This window comes from Lissotriton helveticus, chromosome 12, assembly GCF_964261635.1.
Source record: "Lissotriton helveticus chromosome 12, aLisHel1.1, whole genome shotgun sequence".
NCBI classification, from domain to species: Eukaryota; Metazoa; Chordata; class Amphibia; order Caudata; family Salamandridae; genus Lissotriton; species Lissotriton helveticus.
Window position 1 is genome coordinate 744428167 of NC_136073.1, and position 22099 is coordinate 744450265.

The window sequence follows — 22099 nt, forward strand, 5'->3', positions numbered from 1 at the left end:
GTGTTGTAAAGATGAGTGATTGTATGTATGAATGATAGTATGGGTGAATGAGTGAAGGTGTGTGTAGACGTAGGAATCAGTGAGTGCGTATGTAGTAACTAGTATTGGTGTGTCAATGGTTTCAAAAATTATATTCTGTATTTAACACTGGGTGAAACAGAGGTTATATTAAAATGTGAGGAGATGCATTGTATTGTCACATGAATGATATCATCAGTGATGTGGTCATTGATGTCAAATGAGATGTCATCAGTGATGTCATCAGTGATGTCATTTGAGATGTCATCAGTGATGTCATCAGTGATGTCACTGACCATGTCATGAATGATGTAATATGTGACATCATCAGCAGTGGATTGCAGGTGCGCGATATATAGTTAGTGCAACTAACTATATATGGAATTTCAATGGTTTTGTGTGAGTAAAATAAGGTTTTTTAAATGCTAATTCCTAACTATATATGGTCTATAACCTATGGTTTTTTCAGTGAATTTTCAAGGTTTTGTAAATGCTAATTCCTAACTATATATGGTCTATAACCTATGGTTTTTTCAGTGAATATATATATATATGTATATGTATATATATATATGTATATGTATATATATATATATATATATATATTTGCATACATCATATCACAGTAGTCTGTGTTTTATTTATGAATAGATGGGCTATACCAACTCATCACTGAAAATGGAGTGGTGTACCAGACATTCTGCGACATGACAACCAGTGGAGGTGGCTGGACCTTGGTGGCCAGCGTACATGAAAATAACATGGCTGGAAAATGTACCGTGGGGGATCGCTGGAGCAGCCAGCAGGGCAACAACCCTACACATCCAGAAGGAGATCGGAACTGGGTGAACTATGCCACATTTGGGGCCCCTGAAGGAGCAACCAGTGATGACTACAAGGTAAGTGGTTCAAAAACATAACCTTCTTTAGCAATCCCTCAGGAAAACCTAATGGTGCATGAGATTGTGTTTGGTGATGTGTTGCTGTGGAGCTGCTGGCATGTGCACTGTTTCCTTTTTAAAAAAATTGGTACTACCACTGCTTCCTTCCATGATGATGGAATATGTCCTACTATTACTGCTTTACACACGTTAAGTATTAAGGGTGCCCATAGTTGAAGATTGCTTTTAAGTAAATTTAGGGGAACCCCATCGGGTCCAATCGCATCTTCGACCTCACTTAGGGAAAGGGATATACTTAATTCATTGGCAGATTGTGAATTAATAACTGTCTCGTCCCTTTGATCTTGTATTGGGATTCCCCGAGGATTAAACATTTTTAGGAAGTGAGCTTCCCAAGCTTCACCTGTAATGGTGGAATACATGCTTCTAGCATCATTAGAGAAGAGTGGGGGGTTTATAACCTCCCAAAAATGCCTCTAAACCATTAAATGTCTAAATTGTACTGTCAAAGGTTGGGAGAATTTTAAAATTGATTGAGTTTTGCTGGTATATCAATAATTATTGCAGAGAATTTGTTCATTCCTCATAAATGTTTTTTAATTGTATTTTTATATTTGTAAATATGCATACTTTTATGATTCACAAGAATCAAATAAAGTTATTTGATGATGATTCCTCCTTCCTTACATATACGAATGAGGATTTCATGTTATTCAGTGTATTTCTCTCCCATTCCTCTCTTTTTCTAATCCTACGGATGTGGAAAAGGCAAATCCTTCCCACAGACAGGAAATAGGTAATTTTTCATCTGCCCTAACTTGGGAGCAGGTGTGAAAACTGCCTTAAAAAGGAACACACAGGAAGTTCATCCTCCACAACCTGGAAGTGGCTTAGATTCACCTCTACTCTAGTCCAACCTCCACCATGTAATCTACTCTACCTTTAACACTTTAGCTGTCTCCAACTCTTTCTCCAGTTTCCTGTGTAGCTTCATGAAACTCCAGACAAACTGCAGATACCTAATCCTTGTAATTATTCACTACAGATTCATTAATGCCACTGTAAGAGTCTCATATCTTTAGACAACCAATGCACAACTTCGTTGTTGTCACCTTAAATACCCTCCATGGTAAAAACCATAATCCTGACGTTCGCCAGTGATTTGACCATCTTTTTATGCCCAGTCCTTAAACACTTGTGTACTAAATAAGTGTAACAGCAGCTTTTGATTCATCCTAACCTTTTAGGGGACTCCCCCTGAATAAATCCAGGAATGATCCAATGTACAGTACACAGCGGAAGCTTCCCAGTTCTGTCACCATTTATCGTTGCTTGGTTTCCCACGCTGCTCTAGAACTGATGAATATGATAACATAACACAGCATGTGTATTTGTAGAGTGCATGCTCACCCAAGGGTATCTTGGCGCTGAATAACAGATGTTTATTGTTACACAACGCAATGGTACTAAATGTATCCACCTCAGAAGGATCAAAGGCTGAGTGGACCCACTGGGATTTGAACCTGTGACCTTGAGGTTGAACACAGGCCCTTACAGTGGGCTAAGCTACCAGACCCGGGATGGCACATCCTACTACTGCATCAAGTGCCTGCTGGCACTCCAAGGTTGATTCTATAGTGCACCTTCTCCCATTCAAGTATTCGAAGCTCTAGATTTACTAGCAAAGCTGGGGACAATTGTGAAATGGACTCAAACTAGACCTTGGGCATTGTGGGCAAAACTTTCATTTTGACTTCCACCATTTTCCCTAGAAATAATTGAACTACCTACATCCTTTAACTGTCTAAGCAGGTTCATTTTTCCTTGCTTCATTTCATTCGCAATCTCTTTTCCCTAACAGAAAGGAAAATCTGAAAATAGTTTTTCCACGTTTCCCAAGGGACCATGGCACAATTCACCAGGGGCAGGCAAAAACATTGAGGTGGACCTTACTTTCCAACATGCTTAACTACCTTTTAATTACTACAGCAAACAATGCGATCTAAATAACATTTAATTGTGTATAATCAATTTGCCCCAAAGAAGTAATCATCATTTTTCCTATTTGTGCAAGTGTGAAAGAATTGATGGACTTTATATTTCACGATTATGCATGCAGTGCTCTTTCTTTCTTTATAGAACCCTGGCTACTATGCTATCCAAGGAAAAGATCTGGCGGTCTGGCATGTGCCAAATGATACTCCATTGGAAGGCTGGAGGAATGCATCTTTCCTGAGGTACCACACGGAGACTGGATTCTTTGCATCACAAGGTGGTAATCTCAGGGCCCTTTACCAGGTAATGAAAGTCATTGACCATACAATTTCCAACATCTCTTGATGACTGCGAATGTTTTAAACACCTCCAAGTTTATCTAAAGATGCATGCATTCTCTTTCATGTAGAAATATCTAGTGAAGAATAATGGTGGAAGCTGCCCGAACAACAATGGACCAGCTATTCCAATCATCTATGACCTTGGCAGTGCTGAAAACACTACTAATCTTTATTCGCCAAATAGTCAAAGTAAGTGTTTAAAAATTAATCATAACAAATTTATAATCTTCAAAAGGAAGTCGGTGTCCTGTTAACTCTACATGTGATGTGATGTGATGTGATTTCGTACTCATAAAGCGCAACTGTCACTCCGCGAGGAGTATCTTGGCGCTGTATGGATTGGGGGTGAGAGTGAGCCTTGAGGAGACTAAATGAGAAAAGGACATATAACATCTGGGGCATTGAATATCCACGTCTTCAGGGCCTTCCTGAAAAGAATTTCTGACTTAAAAAGCCTTAAGTATGGTCTGCTCCCAAGGAAGGCAAATTTGTTTCCACCTTTCAATTTGTATCTGAAGGTGGGGAGTTTTAGCAGGTTCGCTGGTGGTGATCTAAGAGGCCTAATGGTGGTGTATGGGACCAATCGTGCTGCAAGATATTTCGGCCCCATGTTAAGCCTGGCTCTGTAGGTAATCAGGAGGATTTTGAACAGGATTCTCTTGTGTACCGGGAGACAGTGCAGGCTTCATAATGCTGCTGCTGTTGAGGCTCTACGTGGGAGTTTGAGCACAAGCCGTGCCACAGCGTTTTGTACTATCTGTAATTTTTTAGAACAACTTTATTAGCTCCCGCAAGAAGGCCATTACAATAGTCCAGACGCGAGAGAACCAGGGCCACTGCCACTGCTTTACTAGCAGATTGAATATTTTTTTACCGATTTCATCAGACTAAAGCAAGTCCCTGCCACAGTTGTGGCGTGTGGGAGAAAAGAGAGCGTTGCATCAAATTTTACTCCCAGATTCTTTGCTACCTTCACCACGTCTGGTGGCGGAGTAGTTCCCTCAGGCCACCATTTACAAGGCTGGAATAGGATATCTTTGCCTATTGGGAGGATTTCAGTTTTGTCAGTATTGCATTTGAGGTGGTTACTACTCATCCACTGGAGGACTGCTGATAGAAAATTTCTGAATTTAGATTCAGCATCTGAGGTACTGTCATCTACTGAGAGGATCATTTGTGTATCATCGGCATAAAATGTAACTTCAATCCCAAATGATCCAATCAGAGAGACGAGCGGGATTATATAGATGTTGAATAACAATGTGCTCAACGAAGAGCCTTGAGGGACCCCTGTGGTGATGTTACGCTCTGAAGAGAGGAACGTACCCAACGTGACCATTTGTCTGCGTTTGGTGAGAAATGATTTAATCCATTCTAACACCGTCCCAGAGATGCCGTTGCGTTCAAGGCGATGCAGAAGGATGCTGGGAGAGATGATATCTAACGCAGCTGACACATCTAAAAGAATCAGAACCGCTTTCCTGCCTTTGTCGGCAATCATTTTCAGGGTGTCAGTTATCTCCAAGAGGGCTGATTAAGTGGAATGCTTTGGGCGGAATCCGGATTGTTGAGGATGAAGGATATTATGCTCCTCAATAAATAAAGTAAGTTCCTTCTGAACAAATCTCTGTGTTTTACTTTACCTAAGAGTGTCAAAAGAGAGATGGGTCTGACAACACCGAGGGATCGATGTTTTGCTTCTTTATTAGCGGTTTTAACAGTGCGAGTTTCCACTCGTCGTGTACAATACCTGTTCTTAAGGAGGAATTCACTATATGATTGACAATAGGGTTGACCGTATCTATCATTTTAAGAAGAATCCTCGATGAGCAGGAATTCAATGGTGATCCTGTTTTACAGATTCCTATGGCTTCCCGTGTCTGCTCTAGTGAAACTGTCTTAAACATTCGCAATGAGTCAACAGCATCCACCTGAACTTGCTCCGGGATGCAACCCTGATCCTCCGAAGGAGTAACAGGAAATTCTCTTTGAATTTTTTGGATTTTTTCCTCAAAGAATACTGAAATATAATCACATAACTCTTGCGAGGATGGAACCTCTTTCAGTTGACCTTTGGGGTGTGTAAATGATTTTACTACTGAAAAAATAACTTTTTGGTCTTGGTTAGCTTGTTGTATTTTATGAGTGAAGTATTCTTTTTTCCCCACTTTAATCTGATGGTGATAAAGCTTTCTACTCTTTTTGAACGCTAGTTCAAGTTCCGTATTATATAGTTTTCTCCATTGCCGCTCATGGGGTTTGCATAGCAAATGAGCTTGTCCTAACGTGGGTGTGAACCAGGGAGCTTTCTGAATTTTTAATTTCTTGTGCTTACTCGATTTCTCTGGGGGTGAGAGTTCATGGCAAACCTTGGTTATCCAAGAATGGAAGAGACGTGAATCAAATTCTGTACTTCGTGTCAGGGCAGGGATATTAGACTGGGCACACGTTGCTAGCTTGGGATTACCTGCCAATTGAGCCCATTTGAGCCCATGATGGGGTTGAGCAGAGGGCTTGTCAAGATGGCACATCTGTGGGATTCTGAGCATCAGAGGGACAAAAAAATGATCTGGCCATACCTGCGGGCAGGGGTATCAACTGCTAACCCTTCCAGGTTAGAACAGACTCTGTCCAGTGTGTGACCCGCCTGGTGGGTGGGACCCACCACAAGCTATTGTAGTGAGAATAACTCTATTACTTGCAGAAAGTTATCTGTTTCTGGGTCAGTTTTGCCTTCTAAATGGAGATAGAAATCCCCTAACATAGTGAAATTTGCATATTTAAGCAGGAGATGACTCAAGGTATCCCCTAGTGACTCTGTAAAGGCAGAACTCTGACCGGGGGGGGGGGGGGAAGGCGGTAGATCAGGGCTCCTGAAGAAGACATAGTGGCATTGAGAGAAAGACAAAAAACAATACTTTCTGCTCCTACGATTGTATCTAGCTCGAAATAAGTACAGGAATAAGAGTCCGGTAGGATAATAGCCAGACCTCCTCCTCTCCCCTCCCTTCTTTCTTTCCTATAGATCGTATAGCCTGGGGGGAGCGCCACGGCGACATCAGGACTGCACCATTCTTTCAACCAGGTTTTGGTGACAAATAACAGGTCCAACTGTTGGTCCAGGGTAAGATCCTCCTTTAAGCTCCTTTAAGCTGAGCTTTCCAAGTAGTACTGGCCAAGCTGGGTTTGTCATCCAAAGTAAGGTACTCAGTGGGCAGGTTGATCTTACAGTGGTAGCATGAGCAGGCTCCCATTATTTTTTCCGGGGATATAGAGTGGCTGCAATTATTAAAAGCATATACTGAGGGCTACTCTCACCTCACACTCCGCTGCACGTCCGGCCCAGCATGAAGTTAAATAGCTGAAGTTAAATAGCTGGCTGGGCGCGTAAACTATGCTAGCTCCGCCCTCCTCCCCGAAAGTCAGAACATCCGGAGCGCAGGCTGGGCCTGAATATAGGGTGTGTCCGCTTCCCTCCAATCAATCCACTCGTTACCTTCCTCATAACACCCTCAATGAATCTTAAATGGTTGCTGTTTAAGAAAGTGAAATTGCCTAGAATTCAGGAAAGGTGGGATAATGTTGCTGTGTATGTAACTGCATAATTGTAAATTTCGGGATATTTTACTTCCAAAGCCAAATGTGGTATGCTGGTTTCATGTATGACTCTTTTCATGTGATGTTACACTTTGCATAAAACATTCTTGGGAGATAAGGGCAGGAAAATGCTTCAGATAGAAGTACTCCTACTATCCCGCTCTTATATGATCTTGGCCGGAAAAAAATTGAGGATATAGTACGGTTACGGCCTCTACTGTACTGGAGGCGTATCTGGACAACTCCAGAACTAGCTCACTACGCCCTTGCACTAAAGGACATCATTAAGGCTGATCGCTTTCATTCTATCCAATGGCTTAAAGAGATAAGAATTAACAAAGTTGGAGCTTGACCACCTATGGGTAGATGCAGTCGTCCCAAGTTTCCCGTCAAAATCAATTTTGAAAAAAAAGTATTGGGAAATGATTTGGACGTCCACCCATAGTACCTGTATAAACACTAATTTAAAAGGACGGTTCCTTGATTTTAAATCTCGCCCACTCTGTGAAGCTTATTGGGATAATATAGAGGGTCCGCTTGACCGAAAGCTGTATTTCCAGTTTAGAACTGGAACCTTACCTGTAAAAGCTTTCAGTTATAAGTGGTCAGCAAATCGGGATGACAAATGTCATAATTGTAAAGATCTGATTGAGAATGTATCCCATTTGCTGTTTGTATGTCCCCTCTATATAAGCCCTCGTAGCAAGTGGCTAAAACCAACGTGCATCAACATGGGCACCCGGAGATATATTGAGGCGCTAAGGATATTGGAGACAGATTGTTCACCTTGTATAGCGATTGCTGTCGCTAAATTTCTAAGGTGGGCCTGGATTATACGCACTCGCACTTTAAATTCTATAGAAGTCAGCCAATGAACCCTAAGACACTTAAAAAGATGATTGATCTTGTTCTATGTATATATTAGCTGTTTTAAATCGTCTTTTTAAAAAATGTATTTTTTAATTTCTAAACGACAGCCACAAAGATTTAATAACTTTTTAACATTGTATTTGTTATTGCTATTTAGTATTTATAATGTTTTTGTCTAATGGTCGCAATAGGATGTATAATTTTGCTTTTATGACATGCTGTCGAATAAAGCTTTTTGAAATTGAAATTGCTTCAGGAAGAAATATCCCTTCCTGAGAAATTTACTTCACAAAAAATGTATCCAACAAGCAGAAACTGACCAAAATTGAGTAATGTGAAATTCGGAGAAATTTTGTGTGACATAAAATTCTGGTGTTTTCATGGATTTCACTGTTGTAATTAAAATGTCACATGGTTTCATTAGATCATCACATAGACGAACACTCAAAACTAGTTTTTGATCAGTTTGTAGATATTTAATCTATGAGTACTAGTTTTAAAATCTATAGATATCCAAATGTCTGCAGAGATCAGCTTAATTTTGACCAGATGGAAAATTGATTGGCTCACAAATCCTCAAAACCTAAAGTGCAAGCTAATAATTACATTTATAAAATAAATAACCTGTCTTTGTATAATACAGTAAACCAGGATTGAGTTGGAATTTTGTGGAATATTGGAGCATCTTTAAAAATGTTGTTTTGGTACCTAATGATACAGAAGTTAAATTATTTGAGCCCAACAATTTTAACATCTTCAAAGAAGATAACTCCATTATATTCTATTGAATTCATATACAGTTTACATATCATCAGTCACTCATATGTACATTTATATATCTGTTTTCAAATGTATCATTGATATGTCAATTTGTAAAACTAACGTACTAAGCCACAGAAATTAAAGGAGAAATCTGAATTTGCAATATGTAAGAATGTTGATCTTGTATAGCACTCTTACACCAATTAATAGTTTACTTTCCTGATGTATACTGGATCTGAAACCCAGATCTACCTAACAAGACTGACAGAGGAAAGCAGACTCATTTTTCCACAGTTATGGCATTCGATAGTGTGACATGGACAGCCTAGAAAGGCTTTCCCGAAAGGATCTGTCTTGTGCAGAGAAACCCTGTTCCCTTCAATTGCTTCTTGAAAAAGAGCAGTCTCAGCATGTGATATTCCGCAAAATAAATTTGTCCGGCAGGGATCCACTCAAGAGATAACTCTAAACTAACTGAAGAACAAGGTACATCACCTTGATGATAATCCAATGAATTTGCAACCTTTTGAAGAAGGAAAAAGGGAGTTAGATCAAATCAACCATGTCCATTATGATCGGATATAGCACAAGTACCCCTTGTATGCCTCCCTATTCCTCAAAGTTCTACAAACAACAAATGTTCACTCTTGATGGGATGAATATGACTGGGTCCATGAGTAGAAACAGGAAAGTAATGCTGATGGTATTGTGGAATCGCTTTCTATTACAAACAAAAAAATGTATTGAACCAGAAACCTACAATTCTACAAGGCCAATCAAAGTGAATCATTCTGGATTTGGAATCATGCAAAGGTTCTGGAGCTTGAGTCAGACACAGAATGATCTACTTTACATGTGGTAGGTTCTGTGGAGGGCATATAAATCATTTTGGTTTTGCGGTGTATGCTGAAGGTTTGACGGTTTCCAGGTTTGTTCGTAGCATTGTTTGGTAAGTGCTGTTGGAAAGTCATTTTGACCATTTAAGTTGTAGGTGAGAGCTGTTACTTTCAAGAGCTCCTGGTTTGGTGTGTTGGGTAAGTTTCGTATTGTAGTTGAGGAAGAAAGTACCAACATTTGTACCTCTGCCTGCAGATTTCTTTTCAAGTTAACATTTTAGCTATTTTATCTATTTTCCACCAAAATCACACAAATTGAGTGGGATGTAAGATGTGTACAGTTTCATTGAGGATTTAAAAACATCAGGCTATCTTTTAACTTGTAGAAAAAGAGACTACCTCTGTTATTATGGGAGATTGGCATTCCCATTATTTAACAAGATACGGTCTCACACCCACATTTACCTGATGAGTGGTAAAAGGGTGCACTGAACTCTTGGTGGCATTTAAACAAACTACATTTTATAGTTCATTGATTCGGACTAATATATATCTACTCACAGACTACAAAAAGCTAATCAATTACCTATGTGCGGAGGGCTACACCTCTTCCTCTCCTATCTTTTCTGTGCATAAATCTCCCACCGGACTATGGAGATGACAACACCTGTACATTTATGATTTAGCAAAAAATGTGGGTGGGATGGCAACACAATGGGAAATAATTACTACAATATGAGAACAGTTTTAGCAGGAGTAAAGAGAGATTTCAGGAGGACTAAGTATGAGTTTAGGGAGGAGGGACATGCACCCACCGGCAAAAGAGTAAGCGTAGTCCTATTCATAAACTGCACTTTTAATATTACTACAGTCAAAAAGGGCACAAAACTGTAAAAAATATACCCTAGCTCAGACTTTTTTAGTAAGTCCGTCACCACGCATGTTCAACCACTACTACTGCAACACCCTCTCATTGAAAGTAATGTAGGCAGGGACTTCAAATTAAACTGCACAGGAAACAATTTTAAAGGAGATTATTTATTTAAACTTTTTGCAACTATACATATATATATAATTTATATATACACACACACATATATTAATGTTAAAGAAGAATCACAGACAGACAGCCAGATAGATAGACAGACAGACAGACAGACAGACAGACCGACAGACATATAGATAGACAGACAGACAGACAGACAGACAGACAGACAGACAGACAGACAGACAGACAGACAGACAGACAGACAGATAGATAGATAGATAGATAGATAGATAGATAGATAGATAGATAGATAGATAGATAGATAGATAGATAGATAGATAGATAGATAGATAGATAGATAGATAGATAGATAGATACATACATAAAAGTATGTGTACCTCTTCATTTTAAATATTACATTCATGTAATTTAATGGAGGCAGGGAATTAAAATAAAACGACACAGGACATAATATTACAATTGTTTACTTAAACTTTCTGCAACAATATATACATTTATATAAAGTCACACACACACATATATATATATATATATATATATATATATATATATATATATATATATATATATATATATATATATATATATATTAATGTTAAAGACAATAGATAGATAGATAGACTGATAGACACAGACATGAAGATAAAGAAATCACTATAATTATATTTGTTATAAAATGATTAAGTAACTGTTTTAAACATAAAAATATGTGCACCTTTAACTTCTTCTCATATTTCATTAATGTAACTTTTTTATATAGGTACTTTTTATTATATAAAAATGTATAAATATTTTACCTTAGTGGGAAATTTGTTTAAAAAAATCATCTACATTTTTTATAATTTAATATATTTAAATTAATTCAGTTTTTAACTTAAAATTAAATAATCGTGCTGTACAATATTTTTTATTTTGTTCTACATTTAAAAATATAAAGTTAATTTGTAAGATAACATATCAAATATATTTTTACAGCTTTTTAATAAGTTTCATTGACTTTTAGGTCGAGCCTGAGCCAGCACGCAGGTGCTGCTCTGGCGATTTATTGTAGGTACTGTACGGAGGAGAAGCCCCAACCATATTTTTTATAGGCTTGTGTCTTTGTCCTTCGTAAATGCTGGCATCTTATTCCTTAATAGTCTTGTTAGTTCCTCCTCAGTACGGCCATGTTGTCATTTGTCACCTCCCATAACGACTGGCCCCTTTACTTCGTTACACGGTACATGTTATTTAGATTTGGAGGCACTATCTTCTTTGTTAAGTTTCTACTACTTCTGGCAAGATGACGTGCTCTGCTCACATTTAGCGCATTGTGCGCCCTTTCCCTTTCAAGCAGCCAGGACAATCGCAACAGCTTGTTTTGGGGGGTTTCTGTCTTTGACATATGACCCCCACAGTTTACAAGAGTACTGCATGGGGTTTAAAGGGTTGCCTACTTCACACATTGTGCCTTGAGGCTCTTCTCTGCGAGGGGCAGAGGGTCAGGCATGGCATCCGTTTCATTCAGGTGAGTGGGGGTCACAGATGAGGAAACATCTCTTATGTTCCTAGGCACCTGATGTTAAATTCTACACCAAAATGACCACTTTTCTGGTTAGCCGGTAGCGACTTTCCAAGAAAGTCATGACACTGGTGTCGCTTGGGTCTGGTGTAGGTGGGCTGTCAATGCCCCCCTGCCCGGTTGCGAACGGTTAAAGCTTCCCAGCAGTTATAAAGCTTTAAAGCTGGCAGCAAGCGTCGGGTCTCAGCACTCATAAGGCAAATGCCTCCCACTGTGGGCACTCTGTGTACACTGTGCAGCCATAGAAGCAGGTAATGAGTGATCTTCCAAGCGATATGTGGTTGCCGGAACATATGGGGCTGCCGTGCACCCCTTAGGCTCCCTCTGCACTCTTTGCCTGCACTTGCGCCTCTCGCCAGCGGACAGTGCTACACCCAGGTGAGTTAAATGTAGGCGTTTGATAATGACTAGCTTGTGCCACTTAGGTGCATGTATTTGCTCTATTTGGTTTAGGGGTGGGCGGAATTTGCGTAATTGTGTTACGCAAATCTCAGCGAACACGCAGAAATTCCGCAAACACGCGGAATTGCTTGTTCGAGATGCTTTTTTCCTGTTCGCAATCGTTGTTTGCATGCTCGGGGGGAATATCTCGCAAACACGCACTTTGAGAACACGAACAAGCAAAACATTTCGCAAAGTCGCGGAACGCAGAATTTTGGGCAATTTCTCATTCTCCGGGGAACGCAAAATTACCCAAATTCCGCGTGCGGAACGGAATTTACCACCCAGGCCTAATTTGGTTATCTGATGCTCAAAACAACCAACCAAAGCAGTTTCTCATGTCTCTCTTTTATAGGTGAGAAGTAGTGGCGCTAGGGCGAAAGCTGCCGACTGCAAAAACGGAGAGCAGGGTTGAGCCTCAGCATTGTCTCAGCATCCCCTGTGATTCTAGGAACAGCCACTCAATCGCCCCCTGCCTGCAAATGAAGTGTGTTGTAGTTATTGCTCATATAGGCTGCCCCGGCGTACTTGGGTTGAGCTTGCGCTGTAAAAGCAGCAAGACATATGCGCAGTTGTCTGCACTGGTATCCCAAGACTACCGGGTCAGAAACATGGAAGAACAGGTCCCAGGCGAGTATTCACGTTAGTCGGTTACTCTCTGCACTAAGCCACAAAGGATATGTTTATTTTTATCATGTAGAGAAAACCGAGGCTGGTGTTTTGTGTCAGCCGCAAGGCAAAGCATTTTGCATGTAGCTATGGCAGCCACCTTAAATCACCATGAAGAGGAAGGGCAACAATGCAACGCTCTCTCTCCAAACAATGCGCGCAAACTTGCACTTCATCAGGCTCAAAAACGCACAAGCACACAAAACTGTCGCAGAGATCAAACATATACCCAAACCCACACAAATTCACACTACACAAACGCCAATAAGCGCAAACGCTAACACACAAAAAATCTTTCACAGACACACATAAATACAAAATAAGGCACATATAAGCATGAATACGCACACATAAACAGATCACATATACATACCTGACAATCAAACACAGAAAAACATGCTTGAAAACATTATTTTATCAATTTATGTTAATGTTTATCAGTTTGTGGCACAGAATGCTACTAATCAGCGAACAAAAAGATACAGCCAACACCCTCAGAATGACACACACACAACGCACACACTCAAAATACAGATGTGCACATAGTGACATAAACACAGACACAGGAACCCCTGTTTCCTCTTGCTCTCAGACGTGGGTGTGCCTCCAGTGTGGACAAAAAAATGCCCTCAAACCAAAATATCTAAAAGCTACACTTCTTTGTGGCTGACGCGCAGGTATGCTTTCAGCGCTTGTCGCATCTTGGTTTTTTATTGGTGTCTGCCTTTGACTCTGCCCGTGTGACACCCACAGTTTACAAGAGTAGTGCATAGGGTATTTACAACACCAATAGCTCTAACTCAAGCAAATGTGAGACATATTGCATTTCCAATGCTTTTTTTATTTTTTCTATACTTTACCATTGGGAGAGCTCTGCCACAGTGGCAGAAACCTCTACTCATGTGTGAAAAGTTACTAGGAGTAACTTTATACATGCATATGTAGATCTACTCCCTGTTTCAGTATCAGCAGATATGTAAAGCCAACACTTTGTAGTACTTTACACTTAGTAAATGGTGAATAGCCAAACTTAGTAAAATTACTACTATGTCTAAGGTTACATTTATAAGTGCAGATTTACTCTTGTGTAATTTTACCTTTGTGAATAGACTTTCATGGAGTATAATATAGGATGCTTTTCTTTGTGATTAAAGTGTAGAGTTAAGAGAAAGTGTTACCAGGAAACAAAATACTTTGTAGCTGCCAGCAGTATTTATACAGGTGATGCACAACACACGCATATGTTGTCTAATTTACAACCAAATAGTGAAAACACTACAAAATATGGATATTTAAATTGAAAAACAGGAAAAATCACAGGTTGTTGGAGGGAAAGTATACATGTAGATAACAAGTTTAAATGTATGTTGATCCATAGCCTGGAATCCATGAGGCTATGTATGCTTTTTGTCTGAAATGTGGATCTCTCTAATGATATCATTGCCTATTATTTCAACAGAGGAAATTGTTGGAGGCTTTGTTGAGTTCCGCGTGTTCAACAATGAAAAAGCTTCATTTGCCCTCTGCTCTGGAATCAAAGTAACAGGCTGTAACACTGCACATGTATGTATTTGGGGGGATGTGCTATGTTTGGTGATCCATGCCTAGTTTGTGTCAAAGTAATGTGGTCAAAGTAAAAACCTTCAATTGTATGAGAATTTAAGGGTTGCAGCAGTTTTAGAGTTTAAAGAAATGTCATGTGAAATGTTCTGCTTAGTTGGGACAGCTTTGACTTAATTGCACTGGTTGCACCAACAAGGGTGAAAAACTAAAGCCTGACACCCAATTAAGGGGTCTATTATGATGGCGGGTGGACAATGTCCTCCCGCCACCGTAACAGTCAACGGGACCAACTGCAAGAGGTGCGGCGGTCCTGCTGTGCCTATCAGGATGCGACCGCCACATACCCCCCATTTGCCCCCCCAACATCCTGGGGGCCCGCAACAGGCCCCCAACTGCGATCTCCGCATGCCATTGCCACGGAAAGGCTGCTTCCCGCCTGCATTCTAATATGGATGGCGGTGTCTTGCAGAGACCGCCACCACATCAGGCCCCTTTTCCACCCGGTCACCTGAGTGACCGGCAGAAAACCGACGGATGGTCTTTCCGTCCGCCGGGATCCCCCGCCATCCTAATCGGGGGTGGGGGGGACACATGGAAAAAATGGGTGGCGGGTGGGTATAATGTCGGGCGGATCACCACCGCCATACGGGCGGGGGCAAGCCGCCCGACATTATAATTGACCCCTAAGTGTTATCAAGCACTGCATTTACTATGATGCATCGGGGCAAACTTAGTGAAGGGATGTGAGGCAGTGTGCGCCCACCCTCCTCCTAATCAATTGAACACTGTAATAACAGTACATCAACTTGAGCTCATGGCAAGCAAGCTATCGCACGATACGAATTAGGAGTATTCAAAATGTTAATAACATTGCAAAATGTAAATATTTTACATTACATTATGTAGGTGTGAAATTTCACACGATTTTTTACTGTTTATATTTTTCTCTACCACAATATGTCTTGCAAGAGACTGGATCCAGCAAGAAATGTTTCACAGGTGACCTATTTCCTTGCGGCAGTCCCACTTGTACGCATGTCCAGCGATTTTTTAACTAAATGTATACCCTGATGTTAAAAGTTTCACAATACGTGGCGTGTATTAAAGGTCATTTCACATAAGTTAGTGAAAAACATTCACGATTTCACATTCCAGAACAGGCAGGCCTATGCTTTGTATTAATGCCAGCTACATTTGTACTGATAACAGGGATCTTTGCCCCAGAGGTACTGAGGTGCATATTTAAGAGCCCCTTGCACCACCGTTGCATCACTTTTTGTGACACAACAATGGCGCAACATACCAAATAATGTTTCTGAGGACACACAACAAACCACTATGCATGGCTTTGAAAAGCCTCAACGATATGAAGTAAGGCAAGGCTTAGCAAATCACTTTGTTGCCTTACTCTGCGTTAGGGAGGTGGTCCATGGACATTGTGGTGGGTGTTCCCAAGCAACACCCATGGATTTTGACACATCCCCAGATTTACAAGACCATGTAAAACCGGTGATGCACAAAAACTTTATGCTTCCCCAGGGGATGCTCATCGAGGAGAAATAACTTTATTTATCCTTGTTTCTTCCTCTTTCTATGAGTACTGGATTCTGCAGCACACATAGAAAGAGGAAAAAGCCTACCAGGATCTTATGTGTGCAGGAAGGTGTCCCTTCCTGCACAAAAACGACCCTGCATGCAACACAGGCTCCCTTGCCCTATGGTGCAAGGCTGCCTGCATTGGACGTAGGCTGCCAAAACGGCGCAAGCACAGGAGAAAAGGACAGGAATGTGCTGTATCCCATAGATATGGCACAATTCTACCCCTTCACTTTGTCGCAGGGCAACGCAGCAAGGAAAAATAATTTTGCTGCCCTGCACTAAATCCATATAAATATGCCCCTGAACATCAGTTTAATGGACATACCAAATATATTATATAAATGGCATCTTAAACTTTAATAAAAATCATTTTTATAACTAAATAGATATTATAGACTCAACCATGGAATAAATAATGCCAGAATCAGTCCTACCCAGATTTACATATGTTACCTGCATTTTACTTATAGGTGTGCAAACATTGTCTAATTTTCTATGCCTAGTTATGTAAAATTTCAGGATCATTACATAAAATTAAGTGAAAGGGTAATAATGCATTTAGTGTAACATTTTAGAGTGAAATGCGTCTGCTTGTGAATTTTTGTTGCAAGGATGACATTTGTGCTAAGAAAATTCCACAAAAACACAAGGGCCCCGGTGGGGATGTGGCGAACTGGGCAAATATGGGGTAAACTCCCTTCTGAGCTCGCAGCCACATGTAATCCTCAGTGCTGGCGGCGCCCAGGAGGGCATACACCTGCACCAACACCCCCGGAAGGTGTAGAGGGACCCCCATGTGATCCAGATCTCCCCGCTGGTGGCCACAACACAGCAATTTTGGCCATGCCCATGGCTTCCGACCTGTGCATTAGAGAGCGGGACCTCTTCGCCCAAAGCTGGATCGCACTGTCCTGAAACCGGCGGACCCCGGGGAGAATAAGGTGAGGCGCTGTGGCACCCCAGTTGAAGCTCCTGGACTGTGTGCAAGCCAGAGGGGAACGGGGGCTCAGAAGGGACTCAATTCTCACCCTCCAGGCCTTCACATTCGCGGCTGGCCTACCAGCGTAGGCCCCCAGCTCATAGTTCAGAGGGGGGCCCTCCCCAAAACAAATCAGCCCTGCAACACTTGGGCTGCTTATTATAATGGGCACCTGGAGACTAAAAGTAAAGTAGTGTTGCCCTGATGGGAATCCCCTCTGAGTGAGGCAGCTGGCCGTGCTGGTGTTTCTCTGGGGACATACAAGCTGACCATGCTGTGGTCTGTCTCTTCCCCTGCACAAAACTACATAAGAGTGGCCACCTGGACTGCCTGGCTGGGGCCTGCTGTGTCTTGAACAGTGCTTCAGGAGGAGCTTACAACAGCTACTTTGGTGGAAGCACCTCCCCTTAGGAGACTACTGGACATACCTGGTGGTGATCACCCTGTTTGACTTCCCTTGCTCCTGCCTGTGGCACCAACAGTGACCCTTAGGTTTCATGCTGCTCTCCTGCATTGCGCTTTGGAGCCCTCCCTCCTTAACACCAGAACCTCAACTCCCCAACAGGGAGCCATCACACGTCGCCCTTTAACGTGAGCCCACCATCCCTTATGTACCTCCCTCTGGATGCTTGTGCTGCCCCCCATATTCCTGCCTTCTCCCAGCAGGGGGCAAGCGGGCCAGGCTGAGTTGCTGTCGCTCCTGACGGCCTCCATGCGCTTGACGTATTGGCGACCCTTCTGAGTTCCACATGGGCCACAACAAACCCTTGGCTTCTCATTCCCAGGCCAAAATCGACCACTATACAGCCTCTGCTATGGCTCCCCAGGGACCCTTGAAGACTCCATCAGACTCTTCTGTACAGCCACTGAATTCCAACAGCCACAATGCTATCCTTCGGGCTATTCAAACCACTGTTCTCTGCTGGAAACTAAGATTGGTGAGGTGGGTGTGGAGGCCTCTTTTCTATGACATGACTTCAGGGGAGTTAGGGACAGAGTCACGGAGGTTGAGGGCAGAGTATCGGAACTGGAAAACACTATCAGAGAATTCAAGTATACGGGTCACTGCCTCAGGACAGCATCTGCAGAGCTGGAGGCCCACGCAGATGACGTTGAAGGCCCGGCCGATGATGCAACCTACACTTTGTGGGATTTCCCAAGGGTTCCAAAGAGCAGTTCCCTGAATGCTTCCTTAAGAATTGCCTAACCTCCTTGCTGCCCACTTCCCCCCAGTCTCCCTGCTTTGCGGTGGAGAGGGCACATTGCTCCCTTGCTTGACAGCCCCCTCCCGGGCCCGCCTCATCCCTTGATAGCCAAAATCCTGAACTACATGGATTGGGACACAATCCTTAGAGAGGCCCGCAAGGTAACTGATCTCCATTTTTGAAACACAAGAGTGATGATATTTCCGGACTACACCGATGCTATATAGTGAAGGACATATGATACTGTTAAGCGACGACTCCCTTCTATTTGTCTCCGCTATATGCTCCTCTTCCCCTCTTCGCCTCAAGGTACTCCACAACTCCAAATACTGAAGAGGCCCTCTTGTGGGCTCCCAAACAGCTTCCCTTGCAATGCACCGTCTCTCCCTAGGGTTGCTCTAATGTGGGAGGGCACGCTTCCAGTCTCCCCCCCAGAAACGCATGAGATTAACATTCCACGGGTGCTACCACACACGAGGTCATCCCTCTAGAAATCCGGTGACAGATGAGGGGAGATACACGGTGGCACACCCTCCTCCTCATCGCTCCACCTCCCCCTCCTCCTCCCCCAGACCGGTGGACAAATTGGCCCCCCATCCTGGACACCTGACCTACCTCCGAGGCAGCATCTGACCACAATTGCTTGATCTTTCCTTGTTTTGTTTCCCAGCTAGTTATTGGTTGTCATTTGCAAGGGCGACAGATGCTTCTGGGGTGGAAGTGTGGAGAGTTCTGATGGTATTTGATAGATGTTTGATGGTAATATGTTTATTTGATGTCATTGTAATTGTATTTATATAGCACTTACTATACCAGACAAGGCATCAAAGCGCTTTTTTGGCATGTAGCACCCTACTGCGGATCCCAAAGAGGATTAGTGGTGAATTAGTTTGAGGAGATGTGAAATTAATTTGAGCTGTGGACATGTGAGTTTGTTATTTGGGTTGAAAAAGGATAGTGGAGTGATAGAAGAGGGAAGGGTTTGCATTTATATAATGATTATTACCCCTGATGAGGTGTTGAATTGCTTTTTGGCAAGTAGTACGCTACTCCGGAACCCAAACAGGATTAGGGGGAATTAGTATAGGGAAATATTCAATTAATTTGACAGGTGGGCAAGTGAGTCTGTTAGTTGGATTGAAAAGGATAGTGGAGAGACAGAAGAGTGAAGGCTCTAAAAAGTGTTTTTTGGGTATCATAGCTGTAGGAGAAGGTATGAGATGAGTAAAGGGGACATGGAGGGGGAACGAGTCAGAGGGAAGGGTTTAGAAAAGCTTGTTTGGGAGATCTGAATAGTAAATGAGGTTTGAGATGATGCAAGGAGGGGTAGAGGAGTGAAGAGTCTGGAAAGGGTTATTTTGATGATCATAGTAATAGAATGGAGTTTATTGTTTTCTGTTCCAGTATACTGCTACACTCTGAGCCCGCTTTATCTTGCCTACCTCCTTTTTATACACTCCCCATGACACAAACTCATACATTGCTCACCGCTCTCTCCTGAAATGAAAACTGCCTCAATCATACAATTAAACATGGGGCTGTCTTTCAATACTTTCAATACCTTAAACGTCTTTCCCCACTAGTGGAAATTCTTTAAGAAACTTACCTTCGTAGTAATTACTGCCCTGTGCTACAACGAGGAGGTTACACACAAGTCTATCACGCTTGATACATGGCCAGATCCAGAAGCGCTGCCATCCTCCTTCACAAACGTCTCCTTGTTGTATTCATCCTCCTATGTGCACTGACAGACCATGCTCCTTTCGCTTTAACCCTCAGGCCCTCTTGACACCAACAACTCAGTCATTGGCGCCTCAGATCATGGTGGCTCGCTGCCTTAGAATTTGTGGACTTCCTTCAGATGCACATCTCAGACTATTTCAAAATCAACCCACCATCTGTCATCTCCACCACCACATTCTAGGAGGCCCTAAAGGTGACTCTATGTGACCATATCATCTCCTATCAATCAGCTGCTTGCTCCCACAGACTCAAAAAGCTCTTGGTGCTTGAACAGGACCTTTGCCTAGCCGATGAGGCCTACAACGCGAACTCCACTGGCCATTTTAAACATGTGGCAGACTTAAAACGACCATACTCTGCCAGAACCAACAAGACACTGCGACTTCTGCTCACCTTGCCTCCAGGGGCGGGATTTCCAAAGTTGGGAACAAGGCTGGGAAACTCCTGTATTGGCTAGCGAACCGAGACATGGCCCTCCATCTGATCTCGTCCATTGTTATGGGGATGGGTTGAAAGCGCAGGAGTGTGCCTGTTATTATTACAGACTCTATGCTGACCGCTTAATGGCGGAACCTGAGTGCCTCCATCCTATCTGGAAGATCTTATTCTTCCCCGTCTAACTACCAGTGACAGGCAGGTACTGGATGAACCCATTATTGCGGCCAAAAATATTTCAAGCATAGGGGGCTCCCCAGTGGGAAAACACCAGAGGCCATCCCTTCGAAGTTTATAAAAATATGTTACCCTCCTATGCACCAACTTTCCCACGATGTTCGAGGAGGCATTAAAGTTGGGCAAACTCCCATACAACCTCCATGAGCCACAATATCTGTCATCCTTAAACCACAGAAACCTCTTAGGGAATGTAAGTTCTTTAGGCTATCTTTATTCTTATTCCTGGCGAACGGCCTACTAAAGATCGTTACGTCCCTTGTTCACCCAGTCCAAAAGGGTTTTTTGCCTGATTGTGGCACTTGACACTACCTTTGCAGGGTACATAACACGATCGCTCTCTCAAGGGTAAAGCAAAGCATCAAGCCCTCTTCTCAATTGATTTATAAAAAGCCTAGACTTTCTTGTTTCATCTGTATGAGCAGATGAACTTCTGCCCTACTTTTTACCCGTGGGTGCGAAGTCTCTACTCGAACCCCTAGGCAAGAGTCCTGGTCAACATGGTGACCTTCCCCACCATCCCCATTGGATGAGGTACCCGTCACTGGTGCACTCTCTTATTCCTTTTATGTGCACTTACTATTGAACCCTAAGCAGAATGGATCCGGCAGGACACACAACTGTGCGGCTTCCGATGGCCTGATGACCATGAGGATTGAGTCTCACTCTATGCGGATTTCCATTGTCCATGGAGCATTTCCATTACCTGGGAATACTTATCACCCTATAACAACAAGCAGGGGATCTCAACATCACACCTCTTGTCACTAAAGCCAGGAGGGACATGGCCCATTGAGTCACTCTTCCCATTAGCGTGGGCGGCAGAGGCGCACTATTCAAAATGATCTCCTTTCTGAGATTTCGCTACACCCTACAGAACTATCCCCACCCTATCCCCCCTTCCTTCTTCTACACACTGCAAGCTGAGGTAGCACATTTAATTTACGCTGGAGGCCTCCCACATAGCTCCTTCCGCAAATGTGTGTTGCAACCCTTCGAGGGCGGATTGGGGTTCTCCAATCTCCAAATATATTATTGGGCCAGCCACCTTCTCCCTATCATCGACTGGTTCTTCGCTGATTGGCAGTATACCAACATCGTGGCGGACAATCTGGAGTTGAACCGGTGCGGTACACTTAATCTACTCTATGGCCGCACAGTTCCTACATTCCTTCCCCTGGCCATTTGCTTGCCCCTTTTGTCCTGTTACCAGCCAATGAGGTGGGTTAGATGGCATGTGGTCCCGACAGCAATGACACCACTCTGGCTGCCGTGGAGTGATTTAAGGCATGGGACTCTATTGGGATTACAATACTGGGGGACATGTGTCAGGGCAC

At 42.6% G+C, this 22099-nt stretch overlaps 1 protein-coding gene across 1 annotated transcript in view; it reads left to right on the top strand.

Annotated features, from left to right (window-relative positions):
- Positions 1-22099, top strand: part of LOC144798317 (intelectin-1-like) — a 58958-nt gene that overhangs the window by 32115 nt on the left and 4744 nt on the right. Inside the window, exons 4-7 of the mRNA XM_078669129.1 lie at positions 670-917; positions 3060-3218; positions 3325-3445; positions 14461-14564. Of these exons, the coding sequence (XP_078525255.1) occupies positions 670-917; positions 3060-3218; positions 3325-3445; positions 14461-14564 (632 nt within the window). The remainder of the gene's footprint in view (positions 1-669; positions 918-3059; positions 3219-3324; positions 3446-14460; positions 14565-22099) is intronic.